We start from the raw sequence: 20,075 nt of genomic DNA on the forward strand, positions 1-20,075 counted from the left end.
CTTTGGGTGTCAAATTTAAAGCAGCACAGCATTTCAAAGTGATAATGTTCCTCTAGGGCTGTGAGCCCAGGAACTCTAGTGGTTCGGTTCTGTAGGGGGTGGGTTTTGAAAAATCAGAGGATACAATGTCAGGAGACGGGGACAGGACGATGACTAGAGTCAATGATGAAGAAGGGGTTAAGTTCCAAACTGTAGTGATCTCAGGAGTGGTTAACTTTTAAGAGATGTCTACTGTATAATTTTGTGAGCAACCGCAGATGCATCAAGATCTAGATTCCGAACCACAGCTCTGTATGAGAATGATTAAAAAAAAGTGTTTTTTTTTCCTGGGACACTTTGCTTTCCGCTCATGATCATCAGCCCAAGGCAAGGCAGAGTGGGGAAGTGATGCTCAGAGCTCAGGCATGTGAACGTTATTTGATTAACCAGTCTGTCAGTCATCTGTGTCACCGCGCATTTTCAGTAAGCAAACTGTATCTCAGTGCAGTGCTGGAGAAGCACTTTATCTCATGTGCCAAGAAAAGCTGGTGCAACGACATTTTTTTTCATCCCAATATATTTTCTAAAAATAAGTGCATTTCATAACTGAGGTTTGGAAAAGCTGGAGGAAAACGCGGCGTCTTTGTTGCATGTGAAATTGTGGGATACTATGCAGAATTCGCAGTAACGCCTTAGATAAGCAAACTAATTAAGTTTGCTCTACTTCATGATATAGCAGTAATTGGAGTTTTTGTTCCTCTGATATTTAGCAGTGTACTAGTGTACTGTTTGGTGTAAATTAATTGACAGAACTGTGAAACGTGTTTCAGTAGTGCCTGTGATTTCTATTAAACATCATGCACAATGAAGGCACTACGGAATAGTCAGTGCTTTGTAAAAGCATATCCTTGCTTTACATAGACAAAAAACTAAACAAATAATATTGATTATGCATAGAAATTTAACAACACTATATGTTGATGCGCTGTCTCTGCCTCACATTGAAGAGAACTAATGTGCTATCCCTCTACCACAGCAAAAATAATGAAGAGTCATCCAGTGGGACAGCAGAACTTGAATATCACCCAAGACATTGCCTACATTTCCTAATTATTTGAGAAAGGGTGCCATTGATAGCTTCGGTATTTGTCTGTGTCAGGGAAGTAAAGGCTTTAGGATCTCCTTTGTGAATGGCTAACAAATTGCAGTGTGTTATTAATTGACAGCTTTTACAATGTTAAAATACAGAATCACGCATCCTTTTTTTCCCCCAGCATAAGCAGTGTTCTTCATTGTTCAGGCGTGTGACACTGAGTCTACCCTAAGCTTTGCCAAAGGGGTCCTAAGCCATTCATTTCCACTCATTCACTTACAATAATTGACCCCCTGACATGAGAGGCTGGGCTAAATTTCTTGTGCCCAGAAAGGAAACTAACATAAAAACCTGAATTACTAAATGCTTAAACAAAACTGAAAGGTGCAGAATGTGAACCAGCTTCAATTTAATGTCCCACTTGCCATTGGACCTTGTCTGATATATTTTGAATTACTGTTGTGGCGTGACCCAGTGAGAGGTCTGTTGGCATGACTTTGTGTGGTTTGTTTTTTGTTTGCCTGGGATGTCATTGCCTAACCTGTGAGCTTGTGCAGTCCAGGGGGATTTCCATCCCATTTCTTCACAGTATTACCCTTTTCTAGATTTTTTGGGGGGACACAAATAGCTTGTTTCCAACCTGCCTGTTGAGTTCTCCAACCAGCTAGCCCGGTTGTGCCTCTTAAAAAACGCACCTGTGATGCTTCCTGTACTATAAAGCTTGGTCTTGGCTGAGGACAAAATTGCACTGAAAGTATAAGGAAAAGCAGGAGTGCTTGTCGCTGATATTATAGGCCCACACACTCCCAGATCAACCAGGACCTGGTGGAGTTCCTTGGTGTGGACTTGGCAAACTATTTTGAAACTCCTCATTTACCCTGTGCAGGCATGACTGGTCTGAACAGTGAGGTGCCTTCTGTACCAGCAAGGAAGGGCAAGTTAGCAAACCTGGAAGCACATCTGCACAGTGGGAGCTCTGAGTATCTCACCTGTAATGCAGTGAAGCCTCTGGACCTGCGCGTGTCTGACTGATGAGAGGGTTCAGTCCATACTCCCTCACCACAGGGGTATTGTTCTCCCTCCCTCTGCAGGTTTTTTGCCTTGACGTCTCTGCGCCTGGTGTTCCTGCTGTCCTTTGGCCTGGCTGTCGTTGTGTGCATCGACACCTGGAGAAACAGAATCTGGCCTTGGATCCGAGGTTAGACTGGTCTCCTGTGCCTTTATTTCCTTTCTGAAGATGTATTTTTGCCGAAGATCAAGGTCTATGCACTGAGTATCAGAGCCTTCTTGTTCAGGGTTAAGTCTTAAACGACAGGGAGTAAGCATTCAAGGAAATGCATGTTTTTGAGCTGATTAATAGGAAACTACAAAAAAAGAGGTGAATGCTTATATTGGGACGGTGTGATTAGTGGAGTGCCTCAGGAATCTGCATTAGGACCAAGTTCCTATCCTGATTTATATTTTGTGGTCTTGTTCTGACATAGTTGATAAGTCAGACTCACAAAGGACACCAAACTATGAGGATTAGCAAACAGACTGCGAAGGAAAAAGATATTGGTAACATGTTACATATCTAGCAGATGGCAAGCGTAGACAAGTGGGGGGTGGTACATGCAGGTGGCAAATCCTACAAATATAAATTGGGAAAACTCAGAGCTTGAAGAAGCTGTGTGATAAAGGTCTAGGGATTTATGTTGCCGCATTATTTTAATCTCCTTAACAATGTGGATTGTTATATATCGGATATATAGTTAAAAGTTTAGAACTGACATCACCTTACAGCATACAATGTGTTGAAGTTTACAATGTACTGTTAATAACGTTTAGAACTTAAGAGACATGTTTTTCTTTCTCTTTACAGTCAAACAGAAAGATGAACCTGACAATGAAAGGTATGTATCTTTTTTCAGTCTGATGGTATTTTAAGCCCTCTCAGAAAATAATTTCTCAACATTATGAAAATGTGGGTTTTGGTATACAGTAGCTTAAGCAGAAGATGATGCCAAATGAGTGACACATTCTAACCCTTCCTCTGTCAAGTTGCTGAGCTTGTAATGGATTCCTTTTGGGTTCTAGAGCTCAGCAGTAGCCTCTTATAAAGACTTGATGACCAGATACACACAACTGTCTCTAGGCAGTTACTGGCCTAATCTTTGGTCCTAAACATTACTCTTTCCTATATCACATAGGGGTTGGGACCTGAATTGGATGTGCCTATAAAATGTATGTTTTGGGAGACAGTGGGTGCAAGACTAAAGTGACATTGATCAGGTTTGGTTGTACAGGAAACTAAATGAAAGGCATTTATTTTGTATGGTGGCATGTTTTGATGGGCAAATAGTTGAAGTCTGACCCGAATAGCAATGGATTGATAGTGCTGCGGTCATGTGTGATCAGGTGATCAGAGCGTGTCTTCCTGTTTGTCAGCTGGGGCCTCGTCCACCCTGGGCTGCTCAGCGTACCTGAGCTTTGTCATCACATGGCAGAAGTGTGGGTCACAGCAGCATCCTTCACCAAAAGCCTGCTGCATTTCAAAAAGCATAATCCTGGCAAGGTGAGCTCCATTTCAGCTTTTTGTATTCATTTGCTCGTATGTGTAAAAGTGTAATTTCCTTAAATAAGTGTAGTTGTGATATCAAATAGCCTTTTGTTACTTACAGATGCTATTAAACCTGATCTGATATCTGGATTTCTGAAGTGTGATGGGTGGCTGGTCTCTCAGTTTTGTCTTCTAGTTTGTGGCCTCTTCACGTTTTTAGCGGTGCTGGGGCGCTATGTTCCAGGACTTTTGCTCTCATATAGTCTTGGTGAGTAGAACTCTTATGTCATGCTGTCTTGGGGAAGCTAACCTGGGAAATTGTCCCCATCTCCTTTATTATATATATACAGGTCAAACTGGATATGACCATTTCACCTGCTGGCCGTGGTGTGGTACTAAGGACATGGAGTGCTCAGCTTGTGATACTGTAATAATCAGTGAAGTCATAGTAAATAGCAGTGTTGAAGGTCTAAAAGTCCCGCACGTTTTCTTTCGTTAATAAAAAAAAGGTAGTTTATGTGAAATATTGAACATCAGGTATTCAGGAATCATTTACTGATCAGTGCTGATGAGTCAGGGAAGCGATGGACAGGGATTTGTTTGAAGAATTTGTTTTTCTTTATCAAGTAAGAGTTTACAGAGAGCTAGAAAACTTGAGGGACTGTGGATTAATTGACTTACTTCCTTTTATTGTCCCAGATGGGAAATGTGCTTTGCAGGCAGTTTAAAGACAAAATACAATACATTTAACACAAAATGAGCATATTAACAAATATGCAACATACATGTATGTTGAGGAAGAAAAAATATTAATAAAGTAAAACATTGCAATCAATTGTCCAAATCCTTTAGGTTACAAATTAAGCAGGTTAATTCATTTGCCATTGTTGGTCATTTATTAACATACCAATCCTCTAGTATTGACACTGCAGCAAGGTCATTCACCTCTCTATGAGAGAAGCATTTCTATAAAACAACACAAAACACTGATGTCCCAATAAAAGTGAATTACAATCTCATAGTCATTAGAATAGATGTAAACCTACAGATTGTAATGCTAGGAATGAAAAGCAAGTTATCTGAGCAAGCCGTGCCTTTGTGATTGTGAAAACAGCATTTTAAAACAAGAAAACATTTGGTGATGTTCTTTATCCTAAAATCACTGCACTTAAAACCCTGATGTGATCTGGGACCTAAAGCAGTTGGCAAAGTCCCCCCCCCCCCCTTCTCAACTCGGAAAAACAAAACTGTGCTGCTGATGGCTCCCCAGACGCAGGGCTGAGAATCGACGTGTAGGTGACACCAGCAGTGCTGCAATGCTGAGGTCTCTCTCTCTTTCTCTCTCGGGCTCTGTGCCAGTGCTGGGAGTCCTGCTGAGCCCCCTGGCTGCATATCACAGGGTAGGACAGAAGATCTGCACTTGGCTGGAGCCTGCCCTGCTGAGGCTGGACTTCAGCGTCCGAGGATACATGATGTCGAAACAGAGGGAAAACCAATGTGAGTGTGCCAGTGGTTTCTATGCGGGATACTCTGTATGTGGGATACTGCACCTTCCTGTGCATATATGTCTTTTATAATCATCCCTAACTTAAACTGCTCATTATGACCTAGAGCTTTTGGTAAAATGTGATGTTTTTCCACATCTGCTTCTTGGCATCTGCTGTTCTTGAGTTTGCATAAGCCATTGCTTTCTAAGACAGGAAAACTGTTCCAGCACAATTTGGGTCCAGAAAGCCGATGTTGAGAGGAAGTGGTAGGGAAACAGCTGAGCGGCACAGTGCTCGGGAGCTGTCAGTGCCATATCAGACACTGACGTCTAAACAAGACAGACAGACTGCCATGCTTGTTCTCCTCTCTCCTCCCTGTAATATTTCACAATATTGTTCCCTTTGTGAACAAGCAATTTAGAATGGTAAATATACTGAGACACGCACTTGGAAATTGTGCAGAGAATGCAAACTGTCTATATATAATAAAATATGATGGCACCCTGTCCCTCTCTTAGTTTTCCAGTAAATCAGCCACCATTACATGGGCTGGGAGGGACACAGAGAAACAGGGTTTTGTCTTTGATGGTATTTGGAGCTTAATCTCTGTAAAACCCTCCCCCCAGCATTCCTGGCAGAGAACCACTCCCGTTAGCAATGAAAAGCTGTGCGAGCGCCTCTCCTTTCTGAATGGCTGCCAGAGGACTAACCCCTTTGTGCTTCTCGGTGCAGTTCTCCGCAGCCCGCTGGGCCCAGGCCCGCTGGCAGATGGGAGCGACAGTGAGGAGGAGCTGGCTGCGTTTTGTCCCAAGGTATAAAGGAAGATGAAGAATGCACTACTAAATATACCGGCTTGTGTTAGTGCAAGAACAAAAAAGCAAAAAGCACCTTCAGTTGCTACAGAGGTTGCTATTCATGCACTGAACAGGAGAATTTGTAGGTTTTAGTTGCAGGGGAATTGTTTTAATAACTAGCTGCTGTAGTACATATATAAGTTTGGTACAGAGCAAGTCAGAGATACAGCCCAACTTGAGTAATGGGAATAAAACAAAATATTAATATCACAGCCTACTTTTTATATGCAAACCGACACTGGGAACTATATTGTTTTGTACGTTGTACAGTGATCGTGAGGTCCCCTTTCCCTCTCCTGTCAGTAGGACAGGTAGACGACATGTACTGTATGTGTAGTGTCCCAGCTTTTGCAAAAAAAAAGGGACTGGACACTTGTCCTACTGTCTGCCCTAAGCAGAACTGGGCACCCCTGAGGCTCCTGTGTGAGGTGTTGTAGTTAAAGGTGCTCAGGACATTACAGGCTCATTGACTCACGTACTGTAGCAGAGGTTTTCCCAAGGGTGAATCACCTCTTCCTTCTTCCCACAGCTGGATGATTCCATAGTGGCCAAGGAGCTGGCAATAACGGATTCGGAGCACTCCGACGCAGAGGTGTCCTATACGGACAACGGCACCTTCAACCTGTCCCGGGGCCAGACTCCGCTCACAGAGGGATCTGAAGGTAATGGCGGTTAGAGTTGTCCCTTGGGCTTTCTTGTGACGTTGCTCATGTCACCCCTAGGGAGCTCTAACATGCTCACCACTGCCTGGAGCTTACACTTCAATTCTAATATCTGAAACAGAAAGGTGAAAAACATCATGTACTCTGAAAACGGCAGTCTGTACAGGTGGTTTAAGTGTCTGTTTCTGAGTTTGGAAAAGGGTGGTAAAATAAAGCATCTTCCACATTAATATCACCATGGTCTTCTTAGGAAGGCAAGTTTGAAAAGTCATGTGTAGCTGAAGGTTTGGGATGGGTACTTACCTGAAAGAGAAGAAAGTTCTAGGGGGAGGTTTCACAATTGTATCATCCTTTTTATGCTTCACTTATTTTTTTTCTTGTTTTAGACAAGCATGTTCGTTGCTTTTTAAACCAACGAAAATACAGGATCCATGAATTGCATAATAAAATAATGTTACCGGACAGTGTTTCGTCCAAGAATAGTTTATGGAAAAGGGTCAATGCAGCTTTTCCAGTCCTCTTCCCACGCCCCTCCCAAATCTTCACAAAAAGGAGTAAAACTAAAGGTGTTTCCTTCCTTTTTTTCTATCAGTTTGATTGTCATTGTTTTTTTATGTATCCACCCCACTGGGGATTGGAACCAGCAGTTATTTTGGAAGAGTTAGCTCTGTACCAACAGCTCCACGCTCAAGAGAAAATACAAAGTGTTATTACGCCCCCTTGGGCACGCTTGTCTGGAGAGCCACTCATCATTCGACTCTCTTTGATGTGCATCCTGTCTAACCCTGTCGGAGCTATAGCCCCAGTCGGGGGTCATTATTGTTTAAGCCAGTCAGTCAGGAGCCCACTTCATTTTCCACAGCCAAAATATTGTCTCTCTCTCCATGTTTAGCATGGAATAAACCTTTACCTGTTCCAGTTCATTTTAATGTCTCTTCACGTGTTTCGGGAATTCTTAATGAGCACAGTGTGGACCTGTCCCTCCAGATTTGGATCGCCACAGTGATCCTGAAGAATCCTTCGCCCGGGATCTCCCAGACTTCCCTTCCATCAACCCCGAGGCCACGCTGCTGGATGACGACGACGACACCAGCATCGGGATTCCCAGCATCGGGATGGCCGCCGCCGCCCCCGCCCGCTGGTCCCTGTCCCACGAGGACACGCTCCTCTACTCCGACCAGGAGGACGCCGACGGCGAGCCGGCTCCGAGCGGCCTGCTCCCGGCCCAGAGCCTCGCCGACAACATCGCGGGCATGATCACCAGCAACATGATCCAGGCGGTGCTCGCGGGGGCCGCCCAGCCCCCAGCCAGGAGGGACAATCCCCAGAGGGCTCCCCGGGGCTACCACCAGCAGTCCAGCTCCGAGCTGGACACCGACCTGGAAGGGGACGATTTTGAGATGCTGGATCAGTCGGAGCTGAATCAGATGGATCCCTTTGGGTCCTCCAGCCGGTCGGGCCAGCAGCAGCAGCAGCAGCAGCAGCAGCAGCAGCAGCAGCAGCAGCAGCAGCAGCAGCAGCAGCAGCAGCAGCAGCAAAAAAATTCTGGATCGAGCTTTCTCTCCAGCCTGCTGGGAAAACCACAGTAAAACTATTTTTCTGTGTAGCGTAAATGTATACATATCAATGTGTTGTGCTCTCTGTGTGGCTGTGGTTGTGTGTTAAAAAGTGTGTGAGGGGGGGTCTGTGTGTGCTGTTGTGAATGTATGTGAGGTTTTGGTGACCAAGGCCTCGGTTTTGGTCCCCTTTAATATCACTGTGAATTTATGTCTTTTTACATGAGTTCCTTCTTCTACATCAGCACTTCCTCCCTGGCTCCTTTGTAGTAGGTGGAGTAACTTCAAAATGAAGGATATAGGCAGGCTTTGCTATAAGGCAGGCATCTGTTGATGAGTGCACATATAATCAAAGATAAAAATCATCATGGAGTAATGTAACTGCAATAGAATTTTTAGAATGAGTACAGTACTGCTTCCTTTGTTTGTGGACAGCTTTCCGAGATCTAGTGTTTTTGTGTTTATGGGGCAAGTGGGTTTAGAAAAAGAAACTTGTTGCACTTTCATTAACAGCTTTTTATTTTGCATGATTGGGACAATAATACTGGGACTGAACACAGACATTGCGCAAACAGGCGGTATGCTGAAATGTGCAATTAAAATCTGAAGAGTTCTCCTTCCTGAAAATCTTAATGAAATCTAAAAATGGATATATTATCTGCAAAAGTAAAATTAGTCTTCAAGACTGATTTTAAGTTCCCAGTCCTCACAATATTGAACTGTTTATAGCCATGATGCAAAATACTGTTTCCACAGTATTTTGTTTTAAGCAGCTCTTTAACCACGATCTGCAGTGTAAATAACCATAACATGTCAGAGTTTTATTTACAATATTTTTAAATTAAAATTCCCAGTAGCCAGCATAAGGGTTTTATAACAAACTTAATGCTATCTTTTTTAAATCATAAAAATGTTTGAGTGACATTCTGCAGCACTCTTGCTTTAGGATGACTGACAGATTCTTCAGTTCTGATGCAGATTTTAAGACAAGGATGCAATAGCCTTTGGTCACGAACGCACTTCCACAGCCCCTCACTGAAACAGAACCTGACTGAGCCCCTTTACTGATGGTGAGTGCATGGCACTCTCTCAGGCCCCAGTTCTGTGTCTGCTGTTTTGTGAAGCCCCAACCCATGAATGTGTGCTTGAACAGTATGAGCATTTGTTTGTGTGTGTATATGAGAGAGAGACTTTCTCTGTATGCTGCCTTGAGGCCACTGTTTGGAAGATATTTAGCAAAGTGTGATTTGATCTACGTTGAGTTGCAGGAAATCATTATTGTATTTTAATTTGTTGCTCTAAATACAACATGAAGGGAAGATGCTAGTTCTAACACTTTCAGTTATACCTTCATTTTTTTGTGTGGTACAATACACCCGCTCGGACCTCTCGTTTCAGCACTAGAGATATACAGGAGATGACACATAACTGACATGAAATCATGTGACCTGCGGCACAGCTCGGCTGCTGTGGTTTAACTATCGGCCATCGAGATGTCGGTGTATGAGTGTACACAGAGCAAGCTGTGGGGAATGCTGTGAAGCAATAAACTCTGCTGCTGCTGCTGTTTTTTTACATTTTGTTTTGTTTTGCCAGCATGTAATCAATGGCAGTGAAAGGTTCCAGCAGTCTGACTTGGGGACAAACAGATCACAGCAGCAATAACACCCTGAAATGAAAGGAAGAGCCCCCTGGCTGAACTAATCGAGTTATAACCGGCCACTCGGGTCTCTCGATGACACCAGGACCCCGCGGCCTTTTGTGTGCTTGGCAGGCCTGTAGCGCTTTTGGCCGGAGACCTGCTTGTCCTCCAGTCTGTGCCGAAGCCTCATTGCCAGACTCCTTTCCCTGCGACGCGCGTGAGAAGAGTCGCAAAGGCGGGCGGGTCGCTCTCCCCTGTGTGCGATTGCAGGTTTCAGAGCTGTGAGCTACGCCCCGAAAAACACACCTGGCTCCTCCAAATCGGGTTTGTGTCACAAAAAATAATTGGCGATTGTAACAAAACCACTACCCTTTGGTCAGCTAGAGTGAAACCTGTTGGTCTGGAATTGCTGAGGTCGAGTCTCTTTTCGATGAGCAGCACTTGATCATACATTCAGTATGAAACAAGACAGCTATGATGTCACGATGTAACATTGACAAAGCTATGATATGCAACTGACAGTGTCTACTTCAGCAGCCCATTTCTACATTAACTTGTCTTATTGCACGAAATGTTTTACCATACCTCTAGTGTTTGCGATACAGTATTTTAAGTGTTTTATTTATTTCTTATCAACTGCCGCTGAAAGGCAATTTTTTTTTCCATATAGGTCAGAAGCTGTGCTAAAGCTTAGTTCGGGTTAATTTTTTGTTCTTGTACGTGTACAGAATGAAAATTAGCCAAAGTTACGCAATACAAAAAAGAAGAAGCCCTCTGATAATTCAGCTTTTCATGCAGTAAGTAGGTAAATGACTTAATTAGCTGAAAATTATTTAAAGTTTGTGGTTTAAAAAAGTATACCTATTATACCAATGTCAATTTCTATATTATTCTTAGACTGGTTGGGAGAGCAGTAAACTTTGGTTTTTCATGATGGAGTGATTTCCTTTAAAGGTACACTGTACTGACACCGCATCTCTGCATCGTCCTGTCTACTATTTTTGTAGAAGTGTTATGTGGAATTTTCCAATGTTTTATTACGTTTCATATCTAGGAGGAGTCAAAAGGTAAAAGGAAAGCTGTGTATTTTTTTATCATCATTTGTCCAGATATTTGATGCTTTGTGTTTGAAACCCTTTTCTGATGGAATTTTTGCTCTGGACCTTTGCAGCTCTGGTAGTTTAGCAATCTGAACAACAAATTGTTCATTTTCTGAGGATTTCTGTTTGCACTGCAAAATGCTGTATTATCTTTAAATTCGGGCAGCAAGACATTTTAACGTGCACTTTAGCATAGCACTTTCTGATCATTTAATGAAGCCCTTGAAGAATTATGAATGGCTCGGGAAAGGTGTAGTTGGGTATAGCGAATGCTTGTTATCTAAATTATGGACAGATCTGAAAAAAGTGCAGACAGATTGGTGTGCATATGCTTCGCCCTTCCCAATTAAGCTGATGACTGCCAGTGGCTCCCAATGTGTTTGTGGAGCAAAAGGGCTACAATGATTCGACACCTTAATTTTGTTCTGTATTGTGATCCTTGGATGCTGCTGCAATTGGCTGCCCCACAAGGGCAAAGTCCAATTGGATGCCGCAGAGCACAAGACAAAGGGTGTGAAAGATTTTCTTCTCTCTTCTTTCCTTCTTTAAGACCACAATCAATTTCTTGCCTTTCAGGAGATAATGTAAGACCGTTGTTTTTTGGATTATATGTATTTTCCATAATGAGGTGTCAACTTCCTTTTCCTATTTATTATTCAGGCTCCAGGTCTAGTCTTTAAAAGAAATTGTACTACCATGCGCTGTACCAAAGCCTTTAGTCCGGCACAGTTTTCACAAATAAAGGCCTTGATATGGTGGTGAAATATGTTTTGCAAAAGTCATTCATTTGATGTTTGTTAGAAGCTTGTGAACAAATTTCAAGAGGGAGTAATTATTGTGAAAAGCAAGCATCAAGTGAGACTCCTTTGTTTTAAGCATTCCAAATTCGGTTGTAGCCCACTCCCTGTGCTTTGCTTTATGTATGTAGTTTGTTGATTCTCTTATAGGCTAAGCAGATCTGCATTTTTTACCACCTTTTCTAATTGCAGTTACAATTTTGTATTGCTAAGGACATTCAAGATAACATGTTTACAAATTGTCCATAGTGCTACTTCTGTGAAAGGTGAGTTCTAGAAAGTAAATCGTGCTCTATAGTGTGAATATGTACAAAGCCATTTAAAATCATTAAAGTTTGTTTTTAATCAGAATAAAAGTGTTAACTTACAAATGCAGCTGATGCACCTATTGTGGTAAACGTAAAAGGGGAATTATGTTTTTTTCTCTGTACCAGTTTTTAATCTGCAGCATGACTAAACGTAATTTAGATTACAATTCAGATCAATTATTTTGCCTAGAATAAGCAGGATCAAACTTAAATAGAACAGGCTACTGTATAAAAACAGGAAAAAAAAAACATTGTGTTGTATAGAAAATATGGTTTGTTCTGTGGTGATCATCTTAGTACATAATAGATCATTTGTAGAACAGCAGATTTCCTTTATTTCAGAAGAAGCCTTGTCCAGCACAGCCTTCTTGGGTTTTTTTAACACGGAAAAGGAAATTCGAAATAAAATAGTTTCAGTACAACCCATCCATTCAGTACAATGTGACAAGCGATTCTTTCAAGAGCAAGGAGCTGCTGTTCTACACAAAGTGTGGAATCTAAAGTAAATGTGTACAGTAAAAATGGCTCTCCAACTCGTCCCTTCCTTACCCCAGTAATCTGTTTTTGATATGTTTTGATGTGGAAACCTTATTAAACCAAGCTCTGTGTACAACACATGCGTCATACATTATATGCGTACTATACTGTATTCTAAAATACTGAATTGTCTTAAAATGTAGGTAAAGGGTGGAAAAAATTGGATTCATGTCAATCTGTGGAGATATATATATAATTTATTGGTCTCCAACACAGTATTCAACAAGGTTAAAACATACATGCAGTGTCCTACCCGTTGCGTACGACACCAAACATTAAATATTCAATTAGTTTTTTCTTAATATAAAGTGCTCTTCGGGTTTCAGGTGATTTAAGCAGAGGGGGTACATAAACGTAACTAATTTAAATCAGCGCACCGAGATTAATAATTCAGTTACGTAATATTTAAGGTTTTGATATATAACTGTGGACGTTTTAATATGCTGTTCTGAATTAAACGTCGCTTTCGCAACAGCTACTGCGCTATTTCGCTATGCCTGGATTAGCGCTGGATTGCGAAGGGCCGAAACCGAAAATAAACAAATGCATAACAACGCATAAACCAAAGAGACCTCCTGCTCATCCGCCTACCGGAAGTTTACAGTGCTGCGGGGCACGCCCCCTTTCTATCCCACAATGCACTGCTGCGCGCGACAGTTAAGCGCTGAGGACGGTTTTCTGTGAAGAAAAGCTATTTTGTAGGAAGTTATCTTCGGTTTTGTGTGGAAGAACACGTATTGTTATATGGTTGCACCAAACGTAAATATATAGTTTTTTTGTGTGTGACTTAACATTCAGCGCGACGACGATCAAGAAGGCATCAGCTGTTGATTTGTACCTGCTGTGTACAGCAAGGACATTCGGGTGATACACAACTGACACGCCTTCCAGGGTCTCTAGAGCACAGGTGCCAATATGAGCAGTTCTAAAGATGCATCAGGTACGTGAATACGAATATTCAATACAGCGATTTTTCCGATGCTGTGGTTGTCGTGTTGCGGGGCTGCCTCGTCATCTTTTCGAGATCAAGACGTTTTGGGAGGATCTGTCCGCAATATCTGCACAACACTGCCATACTGTCACGGAATTTAAACATATTGGTGATCCGGCATACACAAGTACTGTACCTGTGCCCTGAGCTGAAAAGCTTTTTCACACTGCTCAATATAGAAGCCTTTGTTTATGGCTAGAATGACAACATGAATTTGCTGGCGATTTTATCGTCCGTTTGAATAGATCTAAAGTGCAAAAGAAAATGCAGGCTCCTGGTGGAAATATTTAATTTAAAAACCTGTTGACGCAATTCCGATGTGTGTATCGTTTGACAAGCAGACGTGTTTGTGTTCCCTTCCAGCTGCTTCCCTCATCCTTACTTACCTGACGGAGAAGAACCGGCCGTACAGCGCTCAGGACGTGTTCGGAAACCTGCAGAAACAGCACGGCCTGGGAAAGACGGTGAGATGGCGATAAGACTTGTCCAAGTGTTTAAGTGCACCGGCTCCGGTAACTGATGTTCTCCTCATTATTGCAGTCCACTGCAGTGGCAATGTTTTGAGCACTTGCGGACTGTGAGAACTATTAATGGAGAACATATCCATTATTATTAGAGAAAACACCACAACATACAGCAGCGTCTAGAGTATTTTTCAGTCCTGGTATTGTGCTGCAGTGGTTTGTTTTTCACATGGAGGAGCACTGGGAGTTGGGTGGGGCAGTGGTTAGTATTGCAGCCCTGGGCTCCTGGGCTCAGTTCCAGACCTGGGGTGTCTGTTCTCCCCATGCTCGCACGGGATTCTTCCAGGTGCTCTGGTTTCCACCCCCCCCCCCCCCCGTGGCCCAGAGATGGATCGCTGGAAGCCAGCATGGAGAAACCTGCCCATGTTCCATTTCTCTCTTCCTCTGCAGGCTGTGGTCAAAGCCCTGGACCTGCTTGCAGAGCAGGGGAAGATAAGGGAGAAAGCCTATGGCAAGCAGAAGATCTACTTTGCAGATCAGGTGAGCTTAAGTATATTTAGAGCTGCCTGCAGTACCACTGCTGTAATGCACTCTTTGGATTATCCTGTAATAGTTAGGATGAGTCTGAATTTAAAGCCGGTCATCAAATCCCCATACACTGTCTCAGCTTTGCAGCTGTGCTTTCATTCTGGGGCTAAAACTAAGCTCTGATTGGAGTTAAATGTCAGTTCTGGTAGTCTGAGATGTGGGTGTCTGAAGGAAACTACGCGGTAACTTGACTGAGGCAGATTCCCCTGGATCTTTTAGGTCCACATATATAGATCTTAAGGGTTTTACAGGATCGTTAACAATTGCTCACAACATTCACTCTATTAAAGATGCAGTTATGTATAAATCACCTCACTGCCTGGTTAGAGGGATTACCTATAAAGCTTTTAATTAACTTAACAGGCCAACTGTTGAATACAGCTCAGGTGCAGTAAACGCCAGAAGGCACTTGGCCACCCATGATTTAAGACCCAGACCCCTGCATTAAGAAAATATTGTAGCCCTACCATGGGGCAGATGCTGAGCAGGCAGGATCTTATTTGACAGTAGACTGTACAGATATAATGTAAACACTACTGCTCTGTTTTAAGTGGGCATGGGGAGAAGTGTTTCAGAACTGGGTTGAAACGGAAAGGGCAGGCGTGGTGCTGGTTTCTTGCCTCGGGCCTGAGCAAGTCTTGCCGCTGCAGTCGCAGTTCGCCGACGTGAGCGACACGGAGCTGAAGGGAATGGACGGGCAGATCTCCGAGCTGAACTCGCGGGTGCAGACCCTCCAGCAGAGCTGCAGGCAGCTGGAGGCAGGTAGGGCCTGTCCTTCCAGCGCTGGGCACTGTGATGCCCCTCCATGCTTCTGTTTGCTCCGATCTGTTTGTCACCCTGATCCCTCACTCCTTTTCGCTCATATTCTCCTGTCTGCTCTGCTCTTCCTGACAGCAGACCCCTGCTGCCCATTCCCATTCCTTCTCTTTTGCTATATTCAGACATCCATGAAGGCAGGACCACACTACTTCTGAGCAACCTAGTTAGGCTTCGCCTACAGATCCCACGATTCCCTGGACTACATCACTCACCTGAGTACATTGTCTCAAAACTCCTACCTTCTTGTTTCTGTCGCCCCACCCCAGAGTCTTTCTGCACTGGCTCCACCTCTGCAGCTCTGAAATTGTTTCAGACTGACAAACAGTGGGGCTAAAAACATCAGCCAGATCAGTTCACGACAGTTATAATGGAAGCCAAGCCACACGGTGAGGGCAGCCCAGCGATGAGCTGCTGTTAATCGATGATTTGGATTACGGTTTCAGTTATTCTTCTGCTACAGAATGTGATCCTTGGAGTTGTGCAGGAGGACCTGCACCCTACTGGAGGTTCAGCTAAGCTCATGTGTAGCTCTCGAAGTGTTTGCTGCAATTGGTAGTGTAATTGCCGAGTGTCTGGTGAACCTAGTGTTTGACTGAGGTCCTACATTTCTTAGAAAAAAAGCATATTGGGGGCTTATTTGTGAAGCACCGTCTTGGCTACCCTTGTGTGTTCGTTTATCGCTGCTGCGATAAACGTGGTCTGTTTGCATTGCCCCGAATGAAATTCTGAGCTGTTACAGGGAGAATGTTGTGCATTGGTCTCTACTGTCTTCACCTGTACGGGTGAATTATTTGTGCAGACTGTGACTTCATGTGTTCTCATCCCAGAATCCCTGACACACTCTTAGCCTTCTTTGCGTTCCATGTTTGACACAGAGCTCAGGGAGCTGAACAGCTCCTTGACGACGCAGGAAATGATCTCAGAGATCGAGGCGCTGAAGAGCGAGTGCGCCGGCTACACGCAGAGGTTGGAGAAGGTCAAATCGGCCACCAACCACGTCACGCCAGAGGAAAAAGAGAAGGTCAGACTTGTCAGCCGTCCGGTATAAACCTGTCTTTCTGGGACCATGGCCTCCTAGCGCTTCTCTGCCTGAAATCTGAGTACTTACTGAGTTTCAGTACTTGCAGTCCATACCTGAATGAACCCGCAGCAGAACTACTCACTAGAATCCTAAACTTCCACTTGAATGTACTGGAATCCTGAATCTGCAATGAGGTTCTGCACTAGCTCAGGTGTTACAGAACATTTCTAGACTTTTACCTTTAAGTTTGGAGTCTTGGTTAACATACATTTATTCGAGACACTCAACTGACTGCTGTAGCTCCAGTGAATTAACGATGGGTGTAATACATACCTTCCAGAATTCTGTTTTGAGCCCAACTCCAACCTAGCACAGACATGGTATTTGAAATCAACCCTAAATTGGAACAAGACTGTCAACAGAATGGGGCAGAAGATCTTTCCTCCTTTATTGACAAAGATTACAATTAAATGACAGAAATGTATTGAAGAGAGTCTTTTGTTTAAATAAATGCAGTTACTTGCATTTATACAAGTAACTTTACATTTGTTACCAAATAAGAAATGTCTGAAATGATCAGTATAACACATTTGAATCAAAGGGGCACTGTTTAATTGAAAGGGACACCTTAATCTTCCTAAAAGGTTCAATTTTGATGTTACAGCTTTCCAATACTTGTGAACAAGTTAAGTTAAGTTAAACAAGCAAGTTAAGACATTTTAGAACTACAGTGGTATGTTTATAATCTGTGGAAAGTCATCCAAGATGTTGGTCTCTCTCATGCTTATTACTACTGCCGGTTTCTTCCCAATTTAGTACTGACCTCAAACACTGGAGGTTTGGGGGTATATTGGAAGAAATATACCTTCAGAATCCTGGCAGGAACAAATACAGCTATACCAATACTTAATATTTCCTGCTCCAAAGTTTTATCCTTCTGTATCCTGAAGTAGTTAATCCACCAGAACATACCATCAGGATAAATAGGTATTTTCAAAAAGCACAGAAGAGTGTAACATTTCTGATCAATCGGTGAATAGCCATGTTAGAGAAAAGGATGGTCAAAACTAATGCTTTTAACTGTACGTCAGTGCGCCTATCCATGGCATTCCTGCCTGCAGGTGTGCTGGCCAACTCCTTTCTGCCCCACTATGAAGGAGATGGAAGTCTGCAGCTGATCTTTGATGAATGTGTTACAGGGGATGTGTGAAAAATGACTCTTCACTGTGTGCTTAACGTTGCTGCTTTCGCTTGGCAGGTTTACAGTGAGAGGAGTCAGTACATCAAGGAGTGGAGGAAGAGAAAGAGACTGGTAATGCTTCTTTCTTCTTTTATCATCAGATGGAAGAGCAGTGTAATGTTAGCAGGCTTCCAAAATGTTAGGCACATATTCTCATCTTGCAATGACTTTCCCCTGGCCTAGAAGTGTGATCCGGTTCCGATTTTTAAATGATAGAGCAGATCCAAGACACAGCAGAGACCGGGAAGGTGAATAATTAAGGGGCAGTTTTAGGGAGGCCATATTACACAGTCCTCTGGTGTTAACAGCCCTTCTCTCACACACAACAGTGCCATAGTGTCTTTAATGAGCAAGTAGTCAGGACCTGGGTATAATTAAATATTAAATCTACTGAGACTGCTCGTATATCTGCTTTCATAAAAACAAATCTAAACTTTTGTCTGCTAGACTTCGTTGTGTCCCTGTTTGTCCCTGTTTTTACAAGAACAGTGGGTGTTGACAGGGCTGACCCAGTTTCTTCAGAGTGCTGCCCTACTTTCTGTAGTTTTATTGCAGTTTCAGAGGATAATATCAGTTTGATAAGAGCTCATTTTAAATGAGCTGTGACTTTTTCCTTAAAAAGTACTATAACTTTTACAGTGGAAAACAGTACCTCCTTTTAAAATAATTGCTTTAAAAAGGGAGGCTGTCATAAACTGTTTTTTTTTAAATTCTGAACTTTTTCTTCTTTCCAAGGCAAAGGATATGATGGATGCAATTTTGGAGGGATACCCAAAGAGCAAAAAGCAGTTTCTGGTAAGCAGTTTCAGTGTTTCACCTGACTTGAGCATGACATTTGCGTGTGACAAGGCAGCTCTGTCTATCTCTGCCGCATTAACAGTAAAGTGTGAATTTTACTTGCTGCCTAGGAGGAGGTTGGCGTGGAGACGGATGAAGACTGTAAAGTTACCATGCCTAGTACCTGATGGGAGTGTGAAAGCCGTCTTCGCTGGATTTGCCCATCTCCGGAGGAATGGAATCGCGTCCCGCAGTTCGATGGTTTTGATTTTTTTTTGCCAAGTGCTGGTGTACAAGTTTACTACCTGAATGAGAAGAACCAGTGACGAGGCTGATTGCCTGAGCAGTGCCGTTGCACTTTCATTTCAGTTTAAACCATAGGCCTACAGTAACCAGGAAGCGGTTAATTTCAACTCTGTGTTCTGGTTCCTACATCCAGTGCCTTTGTCACATTTTTTGTTTATAAAATAGCTTAAGATCAGAATAATTTATGTCAGGCATTCAGAGCTTCACAGTGATTACACAAGTCAACAGAAAAAAAAACAGAAAGGTGTTATGAGCCAAAGTAAAATCTTAAATAGCTTCTGACTGCATGAAGAGATTTCCATTAACATAAAGGGCAAATCTGTTTTCCCAGTGAGATAAATGTCATGGTGCCCCTGATAATAGTTATCAATAATTAAACTCTTTAGAAAGAGAAATCAAACGCCTGCATTTTGATAACATTAGAGGGAAAGATCTTTCATTTGTATTGCTTGCACCACCAGCATATGTACTGTGGGTCAGATATTTTTGTACCATTGTTATTTAAAGTATGGAAACACCATTGGAGAGCCTGTGACCACATGCCCTGTTCTGCTTTGTTTGTGTGTGTACTCCAGTATGTGCTTGGGGTGGCAGGTGTCTGTCTGAGAGTTAGACAGCTAACGCCTGGACTGGTTTTTTAGGGACAAAGGCAGACCTATCTGTGGTCTCCCGATGATTAAGGCATGTGAGAAAAATGAGCAAGATCCATGTTCAGTTTAATATGAGATTCTGAAATGATTTGAAATCGGAAGTAGCTTCTTGTTAATTTTTGTCCTGACAGGATTACAAACATTCACTCTATCCTGCTGCGTTTGTTCTGCTTTCAGAAAATATTTTAGCCTGAATGTTCTTTATTTCTGGATGACTGTGGTATATGTAAATAAAAATAAGCATTTCTATCTGATCCTTAAATGTTGTTTAGTTCTTCCTAACTGCCTAAGGAGATAAAGACCTGTATGGTTTGGGGGGCAGCTTTGTGGTGGAATTAGAACAAGGACCTACCTGCCCTTCATCATTTCTTTCCATTGAGAATGCTGCCACCTAGTGACATGTTTGTATTTTGCTGTTGGTCAGGGGGCTGAATTTTTTGAATTTGGTTCCAAGTTCAGACACCCAGTCTGGAGGAAAACATCTTTTTTTTCAGGAAGGACAATTCCTCATCCTGTTAAGTACCCTAGAGCGAAGGGAGCACAGACACACAAGGACTACAGAATAAGTTTAATCGGGACCTGGAATTAATACAACTGGTAGGCAGCTCCAGTCCAGAACCCCTGTTGAGAAGATGCTAGAGGCAAACAAAAAGATGCCCTAGAGT

The 20,075-nt window shown here is 42.8% G+C and overlaps 2 protein-coding genes across 2 annotated transcripts in view; both read left to right on the forward strand.

Annotated features, from left to right (window-relative positions):
• retreg3 (reticulophagy regulator family member 3) overlaps positions 1-12,630 on the forward strand; it is a 13,564-nt gene extending 934 nt beyond the window's left edge. The window contains exons 2-9 of the mRNA XM_088906541.1: positions 2,164-2,270; positions 2,934-2,964; positions 3,500-3,626; positions 3,795-3,879; positions 4,971-5,108; positions 5,831-5,910; positions 6,482-6,614; positions 7,602-12,630. Coding sequence (XP_088762667.1) covers positions 2,164-2,270; positions 2,934-2,964; positions 3,500-3,626; positions 3,795-3,879; positions 4,971-5,108; positions 5,831-5,910; positions 6,482-6,614; positions 7,602-8,203 — 1,303 coding nt within the window. The 3' untranslated portion in view covers positions 8,204-12,630. The remainder of the gene's footprint in view (positions 1-2,163; positions 2,271-2,933; positions 2,965-3,499; positions 3,627-3,794; positions 3,880-4,970; positions 5,109-5,830; positions 5,911-6,481; positions 6,615-7,601) is intronic.
• psmc3ip (PSMC3 interacting protein) lies at positions 12,622-19,662 on the forward strand. The gene is made up of 8 exons (XM_088906545.1): positions 12,622-13,494; positions 13,909-14,009; positions 14,460-14,549; positions 15,248-15,359; positions 16,292-16,437; positions 17,696-17,749; positions 18,413-18,472; positions 18,586-19,662. The coding sequence occupies exons 1-8, from the start codon at positions 13,470-13,472 to the stop codon at positions 18,640-18,642; spliced, it is 645 nt and encodes a 214-aa protein (XP_088762671.1). The 5' UTR covers positions 12,622-13,469; the 3' UTR covers positions 18,643-19,662.
• Positions 19,663-20,075: the final 413 nt, after the last annotated feature.

Source organism: Atractosteus spatula, chromosome 26 (genome assembly GCF_055471065.1).
Source record: "Atractosteus spatula isolate fAtrSpa1 chromosome 26, fAtrSpa1.hap1, whole genome shotgun sequence".
NCBI lineage: Eukaryota > Metazoa > Chordata > Actinopteri > Semionotiformes > Lepisosteidae > Atractosteus > Atractosteus spatula.

What these genes read in the sequence shown, in the direction of transcription:
- psmc3ip (XM_088906545.1), top strand. Translation starts at nt 13,470, where the DNA reads ATGAGCAGTTCTAAAGATGCATCAG. An exon ending in AGCACGGCCTGGGAAAGACG is followed by an intron (nt 14,010 to 14,459) that starts GTGAGATGGCGA and finishes CTTCCTCTGCAG; the next exon opens with GCTGTGGTCAAAGCCCTGGA. An exon ending in CTGCAGGCAGCTGGAGGCAG is followed by an intron (nt 15,360 to 16,291) that starts GTAGGGCCTGTC and finishes TGTTTGACACAG; the next exon opens with AGCTCAGGGAGCTGAACAGC.